This window comes from Pinus tabuliformis, chromosome 9 (genome assembly GCF_031772625.1).
Source record: "Pinus tabuliformis cultivar Carrire ecotype Pingquan chromosome 9, CPIR1, whole genome shotgun sequence".
In the NCBI taxonomy this organism is placed as follows: domain Eukaryota; kingdom Viridiplantae; phylum Streptophyta; class Pinopsida; order Pinales; family Pinaceae; genus Pinus; species Pinus tabuliformis.
In genome coordinates, this window is record NC_142307.1 from 870,603,327 (window position 1) to 870,624,862 (window position 21,536).

General features: G+C 40.9%; 1 protein-coding gene across 2 annotated transcripts in view; it reads left to right on the plus strand.

The window, feature by feature from the left end:
- LOC149151548 (DNA polymerase eta-like) overlaps positions 1-16,060 on the plus strand; it is a 492,067-nt gene extending 476,007 nt beyond the window's left edge. For both annotated transcript variants that reach the window (XM_089439884.1, XM_089439885.1), the window contains one exon: positions 15,117-16,060. In XM_089439884.1, coding sequence (XP_089296010.1) covers positions 15,117-15,868 — 752 coding nt within the window. In that variant the 3' untranslated portion in view covers positions 15,869-16,060. The remainder of the gene's footprint in view (positions 1-15,116) is intronic.
- The last annotated feature ends 5,476 nt before the right edge of the window (positions 16,061-21,536 follow it).

Below are 21,536 nucleotides of genomic sequence, written 5' to 3' on the forward strand. Positions count from 1 at the left end.
GTTGAACTAATGTTTTCTTCTGCGTTTGTGACAGCCCTGGTTAGGGCACGTGCTGCAGCTCTAAACCCTTATGACAGTCCACAAACCAACCCTCAAAGGTTTGCAGCATTCCTAGTGAAGCCTCCTCTTTGTCCACGCTACCTTCTAAGGGGCTAGTCCACCTTAACAGCCCTCTACGCAGCTCTTTCTGTGTGCTAAGACCTACGGCCTAGCACTGTCATGAGACAGTCCCTACGCATGCCCAAACACACCTTCTTCTTCAACGTTTTGCCCCTCTAGCTCTTCGGCCTTCACTACCTAGCAACTTAGCCCTTGAACAACAACTCGGACTTGTCTTCATAGCCCTCAAACTGTCCTCTTCTTGATCCTCTCTTGCTGCGGCTAGGGCATCTTCATACCACCCTTAGGTAGGGCAGCGTAGGGCTTCCTCTAATTGTGGATTAGGGCCTTCCCTTTGCTGCGAATTAGGGCTCCCTTTAGCTGCGGATTAGGGCTCTTCTAGTTGCATATTAGGGCCTCTTAGATCTGCAGCCAAATCTACTACAAGTCTGCGGCTAGGGCTCTCCTAGATGACCCTTCTTTGGGCTGCGTAGAAGGCATCTCCCCTAGACCTCCTCTTCCACCAAAAACCCAAAACAAGTGGAGAGTGAGATCACAAGAGATGAGTGTTAAATGACTTGAACTCCTCCTTTATTTATACTAAAACGTTGAGCACAAGTGGGGTTTATTTGGTTGCTGGCCGACCTTGACAAATTGTCCCATAACACTAATAAATTTATATCTCCATGAATACTTATCGGAATCGGATGATCTTTAGATCAATCCTACACCTCTCGATGAGAGGGATCTAAGAAAAATATCAGCTGCCATAAATAAGATGACCCACATGGAGTTTGGCCATAGTTGCCAATTTTAACAAAGAACACACCGAGTTGATCAAGAATTCGATTTTCTGGGGCAGGGCTTGCTAAGGAAATCGAAGGAGTGATCAGAGTTGCAGCTAAGGGGAAGTGAATGCAGTCGCAGAGAGGCAGCGATAGTATCGGGAGCATCAATGCAAAAGCCAGGAGAGGGTTGACGCAGAGCCAGATAGAGGCCACACAGAAGCAGCTAGAGGCCACGCAGAGGCAACTAGGAGCTGCGGAGAGCCTAAGGATGGACAACGTGGGAGACACAGAGGCTCTAGAGGCTGACGTTGAGTCCCTAGAGGCTAACGTTGGGCCAGAGAGGCTGACGTAGACCCTAGAGGCTGATGTTGGGAGATTTCGTGGTGCAGATTGGGGTTGATATTTGTCTTCGCCTGAGAGGTACTACTGCCGAGGGAATTATCTATTGGGTGAGCCATTTTTGGCACCCAGATTGTACTCTGAAATTGCTTAATAATAAATCCCTCAGATAGCTGCACCGGTTTTCCCGCATTGGGTTATTCCGAGGACATTAGGCCAAAAATAACGGTGTCACTTGTGTGCTTGTTTTTCCTTCAGTTGATGATCTGTATGTGTTGAGACTGTACTTGTATTTATTTTCAGTATTTACATGGTAAATAACTTGTTAGTTAACAGAACAAGTAGGAAGAAATAATTCAGAAAGTACAAGGAAGGATTTCTATCAGATAGACTTAGAAATTCCAACATAGTTGACCCAACTGAGAATGAAAAGTACGAGGATGCAATGGCTAGAGCAAAGTGCATCATCCTTGATGGGGTCAAGGATCATGTGGTACCGCATATTGCCGAGTAGACTACGACAAATGAATTGTGGGAGGCCCTGAAGAAGTTGTATCAGCATACTTCCATGCAGAGGAAGATGTTACTTGAAAATCAATTGCGGTCATACCAGATGTAGAGGGGAGAGCAAATAGATATCTTCCTCAAGGAATTGACGGAGATCTGAGACTCGCTGACTTCCATGGGGGCCACGTAGATGAGGAGATGTTGGTGAGAACCGCATTGAACGCAGTCTCAGAGGATTGGTAGGTATTTGTCCAGAGCTTACTGGGCAGGTCGAGCCTTCTGGATTGGGAGGAACTGTGGGCAGCTCTTCATCAAGAAGAGTTCAGACGGTTGACCAAGGCGGGGAGTAGCGGGAAAGGAGTCAGAATCAAGGAGGAAGAAGAGGATGCGGCTCAAGCATCTGCGGAAAAGAAGGAGAAACGGAAGAAGAACAACCTCTCCAAGGTCAAGTGCTTCCATTGTGGGGAACTGGGTCATTTTGCGAACCAGTGTCCTAGGAAGAAGAGCAAGGGAGAGGCTTCTGAGACCAAGGCAACGCTAGCGAAGGCGGAGAAAGAAGTCGAGATAGATGACCACTGTGCCATGAGTGCTCATTTGCCACTTGAGAGGAAGTGGGGAGACATCGAGCTGTAGTCAGACAGACTACAGGCGATGAGGGGCAGGATCCTTGAGGTACCCAACCTCTTGAATTATACCCTGCTACGGGAGCCTCGAAGTGGAGTAGCAGGATTGGCGAATGTTGGTAGATACGGATGTGGATGGAGTGACAGAGAGTGCTACAGTGCAGGAGTCCCAGGACAACATGAGGCAACAGTCTAAGATGCGGCAGCGCACAGGTCAGTAGAGGGAGCACTTGTTAGTGATAGAAGGAGCTTCAGCATTGAGAGTGTTTCTAGCTTGACAGAGATGTCAGAGTTAGGAGGATCAGTTACTTCTCAATAATTGAGTTGCAGTGCAGCAGTTAGCAGTGGCAGTTCTATGGGCAGCACGATGCAGCATGATGAGAGGGGATATGCAGTGCAGATGCAGCAATGGCAGTGGCAGGGCCATGGGCAGCATCACAGATGCAGAGGGAACTACCATACAGATGCAGCAGTGGCAATGGCAGGACCATGGGCAGTAGTGCAAGATGCAGCAGTGAAAAGGGTGTTGGGCAGGGAGGCCTAGCATCAGCACAGGGACCGATGTTCGATGATCAGGGTGATACTCAATGAGGAGTATTACTAGAGCACAGTCCTCGCTAAGAGGGAGTGTTGAGTTGGGGTAGCATCAAATGTGCTCTAGCCATGAAAGTTGGTGGAGAGGCTAAAGCGCATGTGATCTCCAAGACTCAGAAATGGTTTGGGCAAATTCTAACCGGTTTGGGAGATATTAAAATAATTAATATTTTTAATGGAGTTCCTAAGTCTAAACTTAGGAAAAATAAAATATTAATGGGTATTAATATAAAACTGGGTTAGAATGGTCTAAAAGTCATGGATCAAGCCAAATCTAATCTTAGCCGTTGATTAGAGATTTAATCTCGGTCATTGATGGACCAATGAGAAAAGTATAAGAGGAGGCTTGAGGTTCAGTTGGAGAACACACCAAGAGAGATCAAGAATTCAATTTTTTGGGGCAGGGTTTGCTAAGGAAATCAAGTGAGTGATCTGAGTTGCAGCTGATGGGCAGTGAAGTGAATACATAGCAAAGAGGCAGAGTTAGTACCAGGAGGATCAGCGCAGAGCCGAGAGAGGTTGACGCAGAGCCAGCTAGAGGCTACGAAGAGGCAGCCAAGAGTTGCGCAGAGCCAAAGAGGGCCAGCTTGTGAGATGCAGAGGGTCTAGGGGCTGACGCAGAGGCTCCAGAAGGTGATGAAGAGCCTAGAGAGGCTGACGCAGGGCCTAGAGGCAGCGCTGGGAGAATTTCGTGTGACAGATTGGGAGATGGAGAGCCGAAAGGGTGACACGGTCCCTATCAAGTGACGTAGAGCAACAGAAGCTGCATTGTTGTTGGGGGATCATTCATCCGGTGATTTAGCCAGAATATCTGTCTCCGATTGAGAGGTACTACTGCCGAGGGCATTCTCTGTTGGGTGAGCCATTTCTGGCACCCAGGTTTTATTCTAAAACTGCATAATAATAAAACCCTCTGAATAGCTGCACCGGTTTTCCCGCATTGGGTTTTTCCAGGGACATTAGTCCAAAAACAACAATGTCACTTGTGTGCTTGTTTACTTTTAGTTGATGATTTGTATGTGTTGATACTGTACTTGTATTTATTTTCAGTATTTACATGGTAAATAACTTGTTAAGTAATTGAAAAAGTAGGAAGAAATAAATCAGATAGTACAAGAAGAATTTCTAACGAGTTAAAGTTAGAAATTCCAACAAAAATCCATCAAATTTTACAAAGCGAAGTATAAATTTCTCTTGTGACCTAACTAGTGCCTCTCTAGGCTAGCAAAGTTGCAAGGACTCCTTGGTAGAGCAAAAAAATCAAAATCAAACTTGTCTTGACTCCATTCATCTCAATTGGCTAGGCACTAATCTTTGTCCTTGGTGATCACCCTAAAACCTATCTTTACCTCCTCCCAAAAATTTTGGCCCTAACCCTAGACAGCCTAGCTAGGGCATCAAGCAAATTCCATTTGAGCCATCCTCTTGCAGAGTGAGTTGGTGAGGAATTGTGCTAGGGTGTCTTCTACTAGCCCTCCAAATTTTAGGCTTATCCCACGGTTGCTTTGTGAGAAACACCAAGCCCTAGCTCCAAAATTGGTTGTTTTAGGTCTCCTTTGGTTAGTGGCATCCTGAAAGTCCACCTACTCAAAAAATCAACATAAGTTAACTATTCTTGTTACCTTCCCCTATGCTTGCTTAACCTAGACACTCTTTCAAGGATCATTCAAACCCTAGGTTAAGCTTGGATCTTCCCAAGCCTTTTGTCTGTGGTCCCATATCATAATTTGTTCTTTATATTGCAAACCACTTAGGGAACCTTGTTTCCTTAGAGAGCCTTAGGTCTAGGATATCCTTCAGAAGAGCCTATCCCTTTTGCCTAGGTCTAGGACTCCCTTTGAGCCTTTCTTGGAGAGCCCCTTACCTTGCCCTTGAAGCAAGCAAGATAGTTATTATTTGAGCCTCTCCATTGAATGGGCTTTGGAAATCACATTGTACCTCATCATTGACTTATCCCTTCTAGTGATTTCCTTTATACCGGAACTCCTACCATCAGTGAAAGTCCGTAAAGAGTGGGGGACATCAACTGAGGTGACAATGGGTCCTTGTCCCATTGTTGCCACTTGGTCTGGTAATAGTCCCTTTGGAACCCTTCCTAGGACCCCTGCAATATTGTTTGGTAACACAACCCTCCTCCAAGTCACCTTCAAAGTCAAAGTCAACATAGGTCAAACTGGCCAACTTCCTAAAATTTTGGCCCCTGAAATTTCAAGCTTGCAGTAGCACAAAAAATTCTTCTTGTTCACAAAAATCATTCTTCACATGTGCGAGATTCTCCTTGCCTTTTCTCTCTTTTAATTTTGTATACTTAATTTTTAGGTGTAGAAAGTAGTTATTTTGATGATCATTGATTGTCCTTCAAATGGGTTAAATTTTCCTTTATATATAGTTGTCCAGGAGGTTGAATAGGTGTCTGTTGGAGGACTAGGCCGACTTTTTCCAAGGAGGGTTGACTTGCTCATTTGGTGGACTTTGACTCAAACAAAAATTCAAATTCCTTTTTCTTACAAATGTCCAAATGGGACATGACTCAAATACATTTTCTTTTGACTCGTAATAGATTTTTTTGACTTTTTTTTAATGTATAAGCATGAAAACATGCTTTGACCAAAATAAATTATAATAATTAATATAATAAATACATCAATGATGGATTTACATTACATTATGAAGACTGACACTGGTTACAACTTCAACAAGAAGAGGGCACAAATTGGTGAAAAATCTATTTGAATATGCTGAAAGGACCAAAAATGTGCCAAAGAATAAGGGTGTTGCTGAAATAGAAGGTAAAACCCTAGAAAATTGTGTTGCCCCAAAAAATGCTAAAAACCCTAGTTTTAGACCTAAAACTAGCCCTTGGACAGTTTTATTGGCCATGACTCTAAATCAGGTTCAAATGACAGGTTTAACAAGGAAGAAGAAGTTTAGATCAATGTTTTAAAACTCTGACTCCGACTCCAACTCAGTATCGACTCGGCCGACTAGATTTCAATGACTCGATCGTTGTAAAAAATACATTAAATATTTATTTATTTTTTATAAAAAAACATAATTTTAAAGATTTTCATTCATGTTTCCAAACACACATCATTAGAATCTAGATAGAAGATAACATATGATCAAAGTAGGCTCATGAATATATCCATTACATCAAAATGGCACCCAATGCACTGTCCAATACATACATGATGATGATATAGAGATTGAAACAAAGGCACATAACCAAGGAGGCTAGAAATGGCCTCTACAACAAAAGTAAACTGTGACCAGTACTACTGGCTACTGCTAGAGGAGCCAAGATCATCTGGCTCAACCTCTGGATCAGAGTCAGACAGGCCAGCCCATGGCTCCTCCTCATCATCATCTCCAACTGCAACTGTAGAAGTGGTAGCACTAGCAAGCTGTGCAGCCGCTGCAAGTTGAGATAGACGAGATATGCACTTTTGTCGTGGCTGAGCAAAGGAAGCGCTTGCAACTGGAGGACTTGGGGCTGGCCTTGAGGCTGGTACAAGTGGATTAGGATCTGCATTCAACTGAACATTATGTTCGAGTGATGTCTCCACCTGTAAATCCAAATCAAGATCCTCATCAGAATCAAACTCTATTGGATAACTCTCCACTACCCAATCTAATGTTGGATCAGTGTCTTCCAACACAATGGGATCTAAATCAGGTCTTTTGTTCAGCAATTGGTTGTGTTTGAGTCAAAGGTTGTATTGGACATAGACTAGATCATTTAATCTTTTTTGATCCAAACGGTTTCTCTTCTTCACGTGAATCCTCTCAAAGACAGACCAATTGTGCTCACACCCAGTAGCACTGCAAGTTTGACTCAAAATACGAATTGCAAACTTCTACAATTCAGGACAATGGCTACTAAAAGCCTCCCACCATTATGCTGTAAAAAACATAGGAGTGTAATGAGCTAGCTCAACAAAATACAAATTGTATCCAACTTTCAAATTATAAACGATTTAACAAAATAAGTATGAAGAATTTGAAAATTGAAATTTTTGTTTACCTGGCTCATCTTCTTCCCTTGCAATCTTTGCTAGGTTCTTCCCAAAGGTACCTGTGGCTTTGCTGAAGGTTGTGACCTGTCGATGTATCTCCAGCTGATCACACTCCAATGGGATCATGTGATCAATGTAGTCAATCAATCCATCTCTAACCTCCCCATTCAAAGGTCCTGCTGCCAGAGCTTTATAATGATACCGTGGGTTCAAAAAATACCCAGCTACATGTATAAGGCGATGGAGTTTATTGTTCCATCTTTCATCAATGATTGCCCAAATGGGCCCATACTTAGCCACTTTATCCTTGTATGCCCTCTTTATTTGCTCCTTTGCTTGATCCATAGCCTCATAAATGAATCCCATAGCCAATCTTTCCCCATCCACCAACCACAACACCTTAACCAGTGGCTCAGCGACCTTCACAGTCTCTGCTGCCTTTCTCCAAAATATTTCTTCATTAACTTTCTTTTTCAATTCTTTGCCATCTTGTTTGTGAGACCACTAGCTTTGATTCCATTCTTCACTGGAAAATATCTTTTGCAAGTTTCTATGTTGTGAAAGCATAGATTGCAATGTCAAAAAATGAGTAGCAAATCTAGTGATGGCAGGCCTAATAATATCCCTGCCCCCTGTGTGTCTCCTCATAAGGCTCAAAATCCATGAATGATTGTAGATAAATTTTGTTATGCTTTTGGCATGATCTACAGTGTTTTTAACCCAATCTAATTTGCCAATATCCTCAAGCATGAGGTCTATGCACTATGCAGCACATGGGGTCCAAAAGATAGTTCTGTGTTTTTCCTCTAATAGTTTACCAGCAAGAACATAGTTAGAGGCATTATCTGTGATGAATTGAACTACATTAGCCACCCCAACCTCCTCAACAACCTCATCCAATAGCTGAAACAACAATTGTCCATCTTTTACCTTATCAGATGCATCAACTGATTTTAGAAACATGGTTCCCTATGGGCAGAAGATAAGAAAGTTTATGATGGTACAGTTCCTTTGACCAGTTGATCCATCTGACGTGATGGTGCATCTTGTTCTTGCCCATGAGTAGGCTCAAACATAGGCTCATAATATGGTGAACTAGAAGCATTGAAGGGGATATCAGCATCATACCACCATCTACATATGTAATCACAAGCAGTCTCCCTCAATTATTTCTTCCAATGGTCATCTAAAGTGGGCTGCAAAGTTCTACTAGCTTGAGGACCATGTGCATCTGATGGAGAGGAGGGTGTGACAGTGAAATAACTTTTGATATTCATATCATCGTTCTTTTTCATTTTAACCTTACCCTTTTCTTGAATAGACTCCAAAGAGGGAGGAACATATCGGAAGGGGTTGGATGCATTAGTACAAGGGATAGAGGAAGAACCCTCAAAATCAAAATGGAGGTTAGTAGCCAGCATTTTTTGTATACTCCTCTTCCTCCCAATTTCAGCCTCTAATTCTTTTTGCTTGGCCTTTTCTTCTTTAAACTTATCAAAGTTGGCTAACAAATCCTTCCTAATCTCCCCAATTTCTGGTGATTCACATGGAGTAATTTGGCCTCTAATCCCTGCCAAGTGTTGGTTCAACCTATTAATGCCCTTAGGACCTTCCTTAATTTCTCTATCACAAAATTTGCAATGCATTTGACTATCAACCATTTCAACATATGCCCAAGCAGCATCTTTCACTCTAGGTGCCATTTATTCATTTTAAAATCAAAGGAAAAAATATGAAAATGAAAACAAAAAAAATAGCATTGCTTCAATGTTCATTTCTTTCACAAAAAACACTCTTTTCAATTTCGAGATTTGCACCAAAAAATAAATAAGCAAAAACAGATTTTTACAAGTGAAAAAAAAACACTTCTAGGCACAAACTTCCTCCTCAAGGTTGCTCCAACAAACCAACTCCTCAATGTTGCTCCAATGGCTGCCCAAGAAGCTCCTCACTCCTGCTACAATGCTTGCCCAAGACTCCTCACTGCCGCTCCAAAAACAAACTCCACATCTCCTCATAAATGCTCACTCAAATGCAATGAGATGGCTGTGAGAAAATGAGAGGGGTTGGGTGGGTTTTATAGGGTTTAGGAGAGGGGAATGGACCCCAAAGAACCTAAAGTCAGATTAGAAATGGGTTTGGGGTCCCCAAAAATCAAATTCCAAAAAAAAAACTATGTGGTTCTGGCTTTTTCGGGCTGATGTCACCGAGCTGGCCAGGTTATTACCGAGTCATTAGACAACTTGGCCAGCTCGGTAATAACCTGGTTGGATGTTCTGGTTCAAAGATTGAGTCGACCTGGTGGGGGCATAACTCGGACCAACTCGGCCGAGTCAGTTTTGAACTAGTCGTTTATCAAAATAGAGATTTATACACAACTCAAGTGAGGTGTCCCAACAAGAAGGAAGTTGTCTCTTAAAGAATGGATTATTGGCACACACGTGACTAAGGCAACCTAGTCAAATATATAAAAAATACAATACAGAAGATGCTTAGCCATAAATGACCACATGTGAAGATTACGATCATTCCAACAAAATAGCCTTAGAAAATCAGAAATTGCCACTTTATAAGCGATTTCACACTACTATTTTCACTAGTCTTGGTGTGCTTTTTCCAATTTTTGCTAGACATGCCAATTTTTCCTTGTCGATTACTTTTTTTTTAAACATGATTTTCCGATTTTTTCTATTAATGCCCTTTTTTCCTTGTTGATTTCATGTTTAAAAAATATGATTTCTTTTCAATAAAAATGCCAATTTTTCCTTTGTCGATTTTTTTGCTATTCAACTCGTGATTCTTTGCAATTTTGCCAAAAGATCTGTGATTTCTTAAACTATTATTACAACTAATTTCAAAAAAATAGAATTGATATATGGTAGCAACCTTCAAAATTGTTATTTGTTGCCACACTGCTTGGGATTCTTGCTATAGTCAAGGGTTCATTGAATACTACATATGAAAGAAAGGTCTTGAATCACCAGGTTGAGTCTAAGTCAAACCTGTTCAAGTGATCAAATGACCAAAGCTAAGTCAAAATTGACTTAGATGTCAAGTTGATTTACCTCCTTCAATTCTCACACATGGATGGACCACCAAGAGCGAAGGTTAGTGTCGGTAGTTGTGTTGGCCACTGAAAATATAACTCAGTTATATTGGTTTCTATGCTTGCCATACCTGTTGTTGAGAACAAAGATGAGCTATATCGGTAGTTGTATTGGCCATCGCTGTTATCAATGTCGCATGGTTCAGGTTCGAGTTTAGGTTCAACAATGATTAGGTTCGGTTTGAGTTTGAATTTTTTGATGAGGTTCGCCTTTAGGTTCGTGTGTGTATATATATATATATATATATATATATATATATATTGAATTATAGGATAAAATAGTAAGAAATCAACATCGTTAAACATCAAAAATGTGATCACAAACATGGAAACTGCAAGGATAAATTACATGCTTGAGTTGTGACATGAAGTTATGAGTTTTGATCTGTGGACTTGGTCAATGGCTCTGAGGTTTGATGAGGTTCGCCGAACCTCAATTTTTTTTTAAAGTTCGCCAAAATTCGAACCTCAAGGTCAAAGTTCGACGAGCCTTGTGACATAGGTTGTTATTGGGAGCCCAGATGAAATATTTTGGTAGCATTGCATATGTTAGGGTGGGAGAAATAAAGAAGCATTGTATATGTGCTGATGTGGCCAAGAATGCATTGCACATACCCAACTCAAAATAATCATTGGCTACTATAGTCTATAACAGCAATATGGAGCTTCCTCGAAATGCTTGGCCCCAAGTGAAGGACAACATTCACAAAATTGTACTGATCTTTTGAAAATACAGAAGAAACTAAGTGTTGAACGAAGTAACCCTTTTAGAGGTGAGAGAAGCATTTATTCCAATAGGGAATGTATTGGGTTAAAAGTCGCCTTCCATAATCAATTCAAGGAATTGTATACTTTTTGATGAATGTGAAGTTGACCAATGGAACAAGTGAAGATGGGTCTAAAGATTAGGATGACTGTAGTGGATAGTCTCCTAAGATTCTCTGAGATTTGACTTTGTGAATGAGAAATGTGGCTCTATTTGAGAAACGGATAGAGGTTTGTGTTGAAGTTTCTAAGTTTACCTAGTTGGAAACCCTACCTACTTGTTATTTTCCTTAACAAGTTATTTACAAAGTAAATACTGAAAATAAACACCAGTGCATGCTCAACATATTACGGATCAACAACTAAAAGAAACAAGAACAAACACACCATATGACACCATTATTTTGGACTGATGTCCTTGGAAAAACCCAATGTGGGAAAACTGGTGCAGCTATCTAAGGGTTTTCTTATTAAGCAATATTAGAGTACAATCTGGGTGCCGAAACTGGCCTACCCAACAGAGAATTTCCTTGGCAGTAATACCTCTCAGTTTCTGACAAATCTATTGGCTGAAACCCCAGATAATCCTTTTGGCAGCTACTCAGCACCAATTTGCCCCAGAAACTCCAGCGTCTATCCAATTTGGACTACGTCAGCCTCTTCGAGCCCAGCGTTGGCCCTACATCAACCTATCTTGGCCTGCGTTAGCCCCAGGAGGCCCCTGCGTCAACTCTGGGAGCCTCTCAATCAGCTACACTAGCCCCTCTGGTGCTCTGCGCAGCACTTAGCTGCCTCTGCGTGGCCCTGCGTGAACACTGGCTGCTCCTGCGTCTTTCTCTCTATACTCAATGCCCCTCAGCTGCTCTCCGATCACTAATTCTATCTCTCTTAGCAAACCCCGCTCTAGAGAATAGAATGATTGATCAGTTTGGTGTATTCTCCAAGTGACCCTCAAGCCTCCTCTTATGCTTTTCCTGTTGACATATCAACAACCGAGATTAAGTCCCTAATCAACGGCTAAGATTAGATCTGGCTTGATCCATGTCTTTTGGACCATTTTAACACAGATTCATATTAATACACATTAATATTTTATTTTCCCTAAGTCTAAATTTAGGGACTCCATTAAAAATATTAATTATTTTAATATCTCTTGATCTGTTTAGAATCTGCCCAAACCCTTTCTGGGTATTGGAGATCTCATGTCCTCCAACCTCTCCACCAAATTTCGTGGCTAGAGCACATCCGATGCTACCCCAAATCAACAATTTGATGTTGACTACCTTGAGGAATCCTTCGTTGATTTTGCACTATTGGAACATTGTCTTCTCGTCCTATGTTAGTTTCTATTATAGTGTTTTTTGTCATATGTTGAAGGAGCAAGCGGACTGAAGTGTTTGTGATTTATTGTTGCTTGCAGCTGGCCATTATAATTACTGCAAAGTCTCCCTAAAAATATATATAAACTCATCTTAACTCAGGCAAGTCGATTTACTTGTCTAAATATCTCTGTAAAATAGAAATAAAAAAATAAAGTTTTTCAAGTATAAAGCCGATTGATCACCTTGAAAGCACTTTTCAAGTATAAAGCCGATTGATCACCTTGAAAGGATTTTTTCAAGTATAAAACCGATTGATCACCTTGGTACTAAAAGCTGAAGAAGATTATTCTACATTAATTAAAGCCTAATGGCTAAGTCTCAACATTTATATTCTTTTTCAGCAGCATATTTTACTGAACTGGGTCGTAGATATTGCTGAATCAATCAATCATTTTTGGCAACTAGTGCTTTTGCTGGAGAACAAAACAGATACTCTGGAGTTTGCACAATATTTAGTGAATTAAAACCTTTTCTGAGTTGTTTTGTGGACTATAACAGCATCTGTCTCTTGTGCAGAAGTTAAGGAAATAATGCAGTCATATAGAAAACTGTCTCAAGATTTTGCTTCAATCAAAAACATTAGTTGTGGATATGATGAGAGTCAGCTGTATGGTTGCAAAATACCGCTTAACACAGTATCCAGCAAGTGCACAGTATACTTGTCCTTCAAGATGTGGTAAGTGGGGTGCTTACCACCGTGATGTCCCAGGTTCAAATTCTGGGAAGGATGCCCCAGCTGTCAAAGGACTGCATTAATGCAAAGAAAGGACTGCAACCAGCAAAATATGGAGGATTGCAGTAATCATAAAAATTGGCCTTCTAGCACCTAGTCCTTCTGTATAAACAAAGGGTGTTTTACTAGAAAAATAACACTGCATAGTAAACTCCAGCATTCCACTGGCAGAAAGAAAAGTGCACAGTAAACTTAACTAAAATTACCACCACATGTACGAGTAATGCATGCTGAAAAATTTGTAAATCCAGACTCTAAACCAACTAATGTGAATTAACACCTTGTGTAACTCCCGGAGACACCAATCCTCTACCTCTATGGGTGTTATGATTAGAGAAACATGATTATAATTTTTCCCTTGGAAGTGTGAGTTATATATAAGTGAGAGTTACCTTCCCACTTGGACACGTAAGGATAAAATCCAAGATGATGAGCTCTTATCAAAATAACATGGGAGTAACATGCCCATGTGGTAAGTGGCTTTTACTGCAAGATGAAATTAGTTCTATATGTAGTATGTACTACAAAAGAACATCAATAGAAGACAGATTGCAGAACACAAAAGGAAGAAATGTTTTTTAATGTTGTAATGGCTTCATCAAATGAAGAGCCAATTTCATAGCAACATTCGGTGAAATAGAATGCATTTTCAAATGCTTTCCATTCTTCCATATCATTATGCTGGCTACATTTACTGAGACTCAAATTTTCGCTTAGACCAACATTAAAGTCTACATCGTTATGACAAATTATGCCTAAAAGCCCTATTTGGTTAATAATAAATGGAATTGTTATAGAAGACAGTGCCTTTCTATGCTGGTTAAAAATAAATTTATGTTCTGTTAAAGAGTTTTGAAGGTAAGCATATTTTTACCATTTTTGGTTTTGATGGGTTTCAACAGATTTGGTTTGGAATATAGCCAACTTTCATGCGCGATATATCCTTGTATATTTAATGAGATTTTGATGGATTTAGGTTTGAAACATAGCCAACCTTAAACACATTAACATGTTGTATGCTTCATAGGAGGGTTTTAGTAGACTGTCCATTTTGTGATATTCTTGTATGTTCTATTTTGAAAAGATGCTTCCAAATCCTTGTGCGGCAAGCAAGCCCATTGCCAATCTGGAAGAATTGACAGTGAACTGTAGCCACTCTAAAACACTTTTGAAAGATCCCTTTGGCTAAGAAGCTGTTGGTCAGGGTTATCTATTCAACAAAAATTGCCTAGGACTTGCACCTGGCCCCAATTGTTTACAGTGACCTGCTTGTGTAGGGAAGACAGCCCACAAGGGCTGAAACACTGAAACATGCCTCTGGGAAGTTTGAACTTTGATGAGGGCAACATCACCAACCCTGCTTAATCATCAAACCTAGGCCCCCTTGGACATTTTTTGATATCTTAAACTGGTTGCTCTCTCTTTGTAAAAAGTGCAAGTATTTTCAATGATTCTATGTTCATGTAATTACTGGTATTTATTTTCAGTTTTCTGATATATATTATATAAAGCAGAATAGTATTAAATATCAGTATAGATTTGTATTTAAGTCAAGCAGATCCAATGAAATGAAAGAAAAACACATGTTTCTTGTAAGGTAGTCTGAGCTTGTTTCACATGGACCTTGATATGAGGATGGGACTTTCTCCTGAGCTTAGAGGGTTCCTCCTTTCTTTCTTGTGCCATTTATTCAGTGTCATTGACCCCCTCTCAGTGCATGCATGTCTTCAGTACTATATAGCAAGAATGAGAAGTCCCCACAATTGTGGCTTCCTTTATTCCAGGAGGATTAATTTGTGATGAGAAAATCTTTAGTTTCTGTAGTTGTGACCTTTCCACAGCAATTTACCTGGACTCGTAATATCTCTTTCTATTCATAGGAGTTATGTAAAACCTCGAGTTCTGTCCTGCCACTGTCACACTGGCTACCAGTAACTGTTTTAACATCTTGGTATCTATGTGCTCTTTTAATATTTAAATGGTGTTAGGTAATCTGTATTTGCACTTCTCCAGTCTTATTTTCGTCCAAAGAATCTAAACACCAAAGTATTGTGAGATTTTCCAATTGCAATCCTGCTTTTGAATATCATCCTAAGATCTTTTATAGAACTGCTTGAATGATTATCAGATGGAGTTTTGTTGATTAATTAAGTTATGTTTTCAGGGGACATGCAGTGTAGCATTTCTTTGGAGTTGCAAACTTCAAATGAGGAACAGTACAAAGGGATCAAAATGACAGAGTTGAATACAACATGGCAAGATTTCAATGCTGACATTTGCAGACTTCCATCCATGGCACCGTCAAGTTGTGCTGAAAATCATGACTATCAAACCTGTGCCTTGAACCCTGATACTTGTAGAGAATCAGCATTGTTTCTGTCTAACAAGAACTTAATAGAGGAGCACTCTAAAGGGGAAGCACTTTCATTTCCTTGTGAACTCGAGAAACAATGTGTTCCAACAGAAATCACCCATGTAGCAAAGACTAAATTCCAAGGAAGTGGAGTGCATTTTTCAGCTGAACAAGTTAAAATCGAATCACATCTGGCTGAGAATGTGCAGTGTACTTCAGAAGATACACATTTTGATGGGAGTAATGGAAAACAGAGAGATACAATCATTACTCACAACTCAGTTTACACAAAAAGAGCACATGGCATGCATGAGAGTGATTTGGAGGAATCTTTTGTTTGTGAGAAATGCGGACAGAAATTCAGTTGTGATGAACAGAACAGGCAGGAACATGAAGATTACCATTATGCACTAGAGCTGCAGTCAAAAGAAACAGTGCAAACAACTACACAACCGAATTATTGCAGGAATAGAAGCAACCATTTGGTAGGGCAACCTTCTTCAAGGAAGAAGAAGAAGAATCAGTGTGTCACTCTAGATTCATTTTTCTCTAGGTCAAAGTGATATTATTCTAAATCAAATCTAAGAAATGTTATCAGGGCTTTAATGCTTCTTGGGTTCACATTTTAGAGTATTAAAGGTGCTCTATGTTGAAGAATCTAGGGCATTTGGGTTATAATGAGATTCTTCTGACGATGATAACAATCTGTGAAGTACTTCTACTTTTCTTACTAGAACTATCTTCTCTTATTATTATTTGTGTGTTCTCTTACTTCATCAAACAGTTACCAAAACAAGAGAGAAAATAACACAACATGTTGGCTCTCAGCCAGGGCAAAACCTCTCTCTCCTCGAGAGGAAAACCCTTCTGCAAATTTCTCTTATTAAAGCGTCAATTGACAAATGCCAAACCCTAGACCCTTGACTAGTTGATCCTCCAAGCACAAGACACAGTGTCTCTTCCTTTAGTTCTTCCAGGAGTGCCTTCTTTCTTCATTTGTACTTCTTTCGGCAACTGAAGGTTCTTTTTCAGGCAATTGCAAAAACCCTAGGTCTCCTTAGAGACCTCTTCTTTGGAGTCTTCCTCTCCTTCTCTTCTTCGCTTGGCAGTCTTCCCTTTCCTTGACACTTAAGCTAGAGAATGATACCTTCCTTGGGAGATATTTCCAAGTTAAGAAGTTGATCTTCTTACCTTACTTCATGTCTGAATTCTTCGCACTTGTGGCTGATCTATGTGAAAATTTCTGAATCTACACATCAGAAATCCTACTGCAATCACTGGTTTATCATCTCCTACTTGTTATTACATTCAATAAGTTATTTAATTTATAAACAGTGATGAAAAACACTACTGCAGACTACACTGACATACAGATCATAAACTGAAACAATATGAGACAAACATACAAGGGACACCATTATTTCTGGACAACATGTCCCCAAAAAAACCCAATGTGGGAAAACCGGTGCAACATATAGAGCTATGTTGCAGAAAACGTGGTACAAAGGTTCGTTTTTGTACAAAAACTGGTACGAAACGCGGAAACGCGTTCGGTACGGCCGTGAAACACGTTTCCGGCTGTACTGCCACATTTCTCGAAATGGAAACGTGGCCAGTACAGCCGGAAACGCGTTTCATGGCCATATGACCCACGTTTCCTCATTAACTTGTGTGTTCTTTTTTTTTTTTTTTTTTTTTTTAATTTGTTTTTCAATTTATTTTTAGGGTATGTTAGTGACTTCTAGTTGCTTCTAGATACGTGTCTAAAGTTATAAAAGTGAATTTTTACCCTAGTGTTGATATGCAGTTCATGGTAATGTTAAATTCTTAAAGTAAAAGTGATATTCTCCTTTATTTTTCATTTTCATCCTTTTACTTAAATTTTTAACATTACCATGAAATGACTCAGGATGTTTGAGAGTGGTTTCGCCCTCCTTGGATTTCATATGGAGAAAGTAAAATTTTAGATCTCATTCAAAATCCAGCAGACTTATCTGTTTTCATGATTTCAGAATTGGGGGGATTGCAATGTTTCCATTGGATTTTATCATGTACTAGGGTATGGAACTTGTATTTAATCAATAGAACCAAGCCCTCTATGCAGGGGAAACTCCCAATAATCAAGATCATGTAGGGTACTAGGGTATGAAACTTGTATTTAATCAAGAGCACTAAGGTCGTTCAACTATGTAGGAGGAGACTCCCAATACAACAGTGGTCCTTCTAAAAAATGGGATGTGGATGCAGAAAATCCTGATTTGGATCTCTCTCTTGCAACCTTATAGTCTTTATTGTACTTGCAGCCTCATATATTAATATAAATAAAGGCTGATTTTGAGATTTGGATATATAATAAAAGTTGCTTTTGGATATTCCGATATTTTTATTTTCATTATGTGATCATTCATGAGTAAATGTGATGTAAATTAAATCTTAATGTTTAAGTGTAATAAATTATAATGTATCATTTATGCTTTATGATTGCACACACACACATATATATATATATATTCGAGTTTCCCCGTTTCCAAAATTTGGGGAGGTCGCGTTTCGTATCGCTTCCCGTTTCGGAAACTTGTACCTGTTTCCCTGTTTCGTGCAACCTTGATATAGAGGGTTTGTATTATTAAGCGAGCAGAATATGAGTACAACAGGTTGTCTCTCACACCGGCTAACCTTTTAGAGAAATATCGGCAGCAAGAAATACATACGAGGGTTTACCTCATTCTCCAAGTCACAACTGATCCACTGAGTGGCCTGTCTCCAGCAAGCACTGCGAAATCCTAGTGCAATCCCTGCTTGGGCCAGCGTCTTGCCTCTGGGAGACTGCGTCACTCCTTTTGCTAGATCGATTTGTTGGAGGAAAATTGTTGTTCAGCCCTCCCGGCTCAGAACCTCGCTTCTCTGACAAAATCTCAAACTTCTGATGATTATCATGCACTGCCACTGCAAGAGACCCTCTTGGCCTATGTCAGCTATGCGTGAGCCCCTTCCTGGGCTGCGTAGGCCTCTGCGTTTCCTTTCTGATGCTGCTGTTGCCTCTCTGCCTGGTACTCGTTGGCTCAGAACTCCTTTCTGATCCAACTCTCTGCTTCTGCCCCTCTCACTACAACTCAGATCACTAGTTCAATTTTCTTAGCAAACCACTCCCAGAAAAATCGAACTTCCTTGATCACTTGGTGTATCTCCAATTGACCCCCAAGCCTCCTCTTATACTTTTCTTGTTGATGAATCAACAGCTGAGATTAAGTCCCTAATCAATGGCTAAGATTAAAACAGACTTTATCCTCATCACTTAGAAGTTTCTCACCCATATTCTTATTAATACCCATTAATATTTTTATTTTCCTAAGTTTAGACTTAGGAACCCCATTAAAAATATTAATTATTTTAATAACTCCTCATCCGAGTGGAATTTCTCCAAACGATTTATGTGTCTTGGAGATCATGTGTTTTAGATCCTCCACAAAATTTCGGAGCTAGAGCACATCCGATGCTACCCAAAATCAACACTCCCTTTTAGCGAGGAATGTGCTCTAGCAACACTTCTCAATAGAAGTACTACACTAATCCATTGCATTGGTCCTCTGTGTTGTTGATGCTTGGCCCGCTGCCCTTCATCTACTACATTGATGCATCATGTACTACTGCCCATGACTCTGCCACCGTCACTACTACATTTGTACTGCAACTCGCTCTCAAAATGCTACATCATGTTGCCCATAGCAGTGCCACTGCTAGCTGTTGCATTGCAACACAGTTAATGAGAAGTAACTAAAACTTCACCCAAAAACTGACATGTTGGTCAATATGGATGCCTCATGATGTTGAAGTTACCTTTGTTGCTAATCTGTGTTGACCCTCTGCTACTACTGCGTTGTTGCAATTTGCTTTGTGCCTCTCGCACTGCTACAACATCCACTGTGCTGCTCAGACATTGGCACTCTAGCTCTGCCATTGTTGCTCCATCACACCACGCACCAACTGACACCCATTATTTTGCTACTGTCATTAAGGGGTCCCATAGCCGTATGTGATCCAAGAGTTTGGGCACCTCAAGGATCCCGCCCTCGATGTAGTCCTTCCGAATACAACTCTATGTTGCCCCACCGCTTCTCCAGAGGTGCATGAGCACTCATGGCACAATCCTTGTCATCTTTCACTGGAGCAGCGTTTGAGTCAGAAGCCTCTTCCTTGCCCTTCTTCTGGGGGCATTAAGTGGCCAAATTTCCTAGTTCACCACACCTGAAGCATCTAACCTTGGATATACCCTTTCTCTTCCTTTTTTGCTACCCATGATGTCCCGATGATGCGAGAGTTGCATCCTCCTCCTCCTCCTTCTTGACCCAGGCTCCTTTGCCGCTACGTCCTGCCTTGGTCAGCCTCCTAATATCTTCTTGTCGAAGAGTTGCCCACATTCCCTCCCAACTGGGGAGAGAATCTCTGCCCAAGATACTCTAGACAAATGTCTCCCATTCTTCGGTGACTGCATTCAGGGCAGTCCTGACCATGAACTTGGGATCTGGTGTAGACCCCACGGAAGTCAACTGGTCTCGAATCCCTTGCAACCTGAGAAGGAAGGGATCGATCTCTTCTCCCTTTTGCATCTGGTATTGTCTCAGTTGATTCTCCAATAGCATCTTCCGTTGAATGGAAGTCCCCTGGTACAAGGTGGTCAATGTTTCCCACATCTCCCTTGTTGTGTCCTTCTCAGCGATGTGTGGGACCACATGATCTTTGACCCCGTCTAGAATCATGCATTTAGCCTTTACCTGGGCCTCTTCGTACTTCTGCAACTGGTCAACGTCAATTGAAACAGCTACTACCTTCAAGACATAGTCCTTGATGTGATTTTTTTCTTGGACTGCCATGATCCTGGCCTTCCAAATGACAAAATTGGATGCTCCATCCAATCTGTCCTTATCCCTCTGTCCATTGACTGCCATCTCTACTCAACAAATATAGGACTGGTTCTCTTCTCCCTTTCCTGCTGTTAAGCTAGCAAGACTCATGTTTGGATTCTTTTGGCGCTAAAAATCCTCTAAGGAACAAGCTCCTCTAGACTCCCTCTGAGTCCTGATTTCCTTCACAAAAATCCTCCGACCAAATGTTGAATCGCTCCTCTCCAATCCTCCTTTGTTGTTGCAACCTGGATCTAGATTTCTTTGGCTAGAAATCTGCAAGGCAATGACTCCTTCTACCTCGACTTTGTCTCCATAGACAATGTTCTACACCAATAGCATAGCATCCCACCAGCTCCACTGATCGAATCTACTCTACTCCTCCAACCCTGGCAACTGACTGATTTGAGCCTCTCAGGCTCTGCGTTGGCCAAGAGAGCTGACGCAGTCACTGCATGAGCTCCTCTCAAGTATTGTGTCACCCTCTACAAGCTTGAAATGCTAACATCAGCACTGCGTGAGCCTCTGCGTCACTCCTTCAACTACTCCCCTGCCTCTGAAACAACGTTGTCACTTGGGATAGCTGCTTCTCTGCAGCAAATTCACTAGATCTCCCGATTGATGTCTTCAGTGTCCTATGATCTACAATGCTTTGATACCATGTGAAAATTTCTGAATCTACACATCAAAAATCCCACTGCAATCACCGGTTTATCATCTTCTACTTGTTATTACATTCAACAAGTTATTTAATTTATAAACAGTGATAAAAAACACCATTGTAGATTACACTGACATATAGATCATAAACTGAAACAATATGCGACAAACACACAAGGGACATTGTTATTTTTGGACAACATGTCCTCGGAAAATCCCAATGTGGGAAAACCGGTGCAACATATAGAGGGTTTGTATTATTAAGCAAGCAGAATCTGAGTACAACAGGTTGCCTCTCACACTGGCTAACCTTTCAGAGAAATCTTGGCAGCAAGAAATACATACGAGGGTTTAACTCGTTCTCCAAGTCACAAATGATCCATTGAGTGGCTTGTCTTCGGCAAGCACTGCGAAATCCCAGTGCAATCCCTACTTGGGCCAGCGTCTTGCCTCTGGGAGATTGCATCACTCCTTTTGCTAGATTGATTCTCTGGAAGAAGACTATTGTTCAGCGCTCCCGACTCAGAGCCTCGCTTCTCCAACAAAATCTCGAACCTTTGACGACTATCCTTCACTACCACTACAAGAGACCCTCTTGGCCTGCGTTAGCTCTGCGTGAGCCCCTTCTTGGGTTGTGTAGGCCTTTGTGCTGCCCTTCTAATGCCATTGT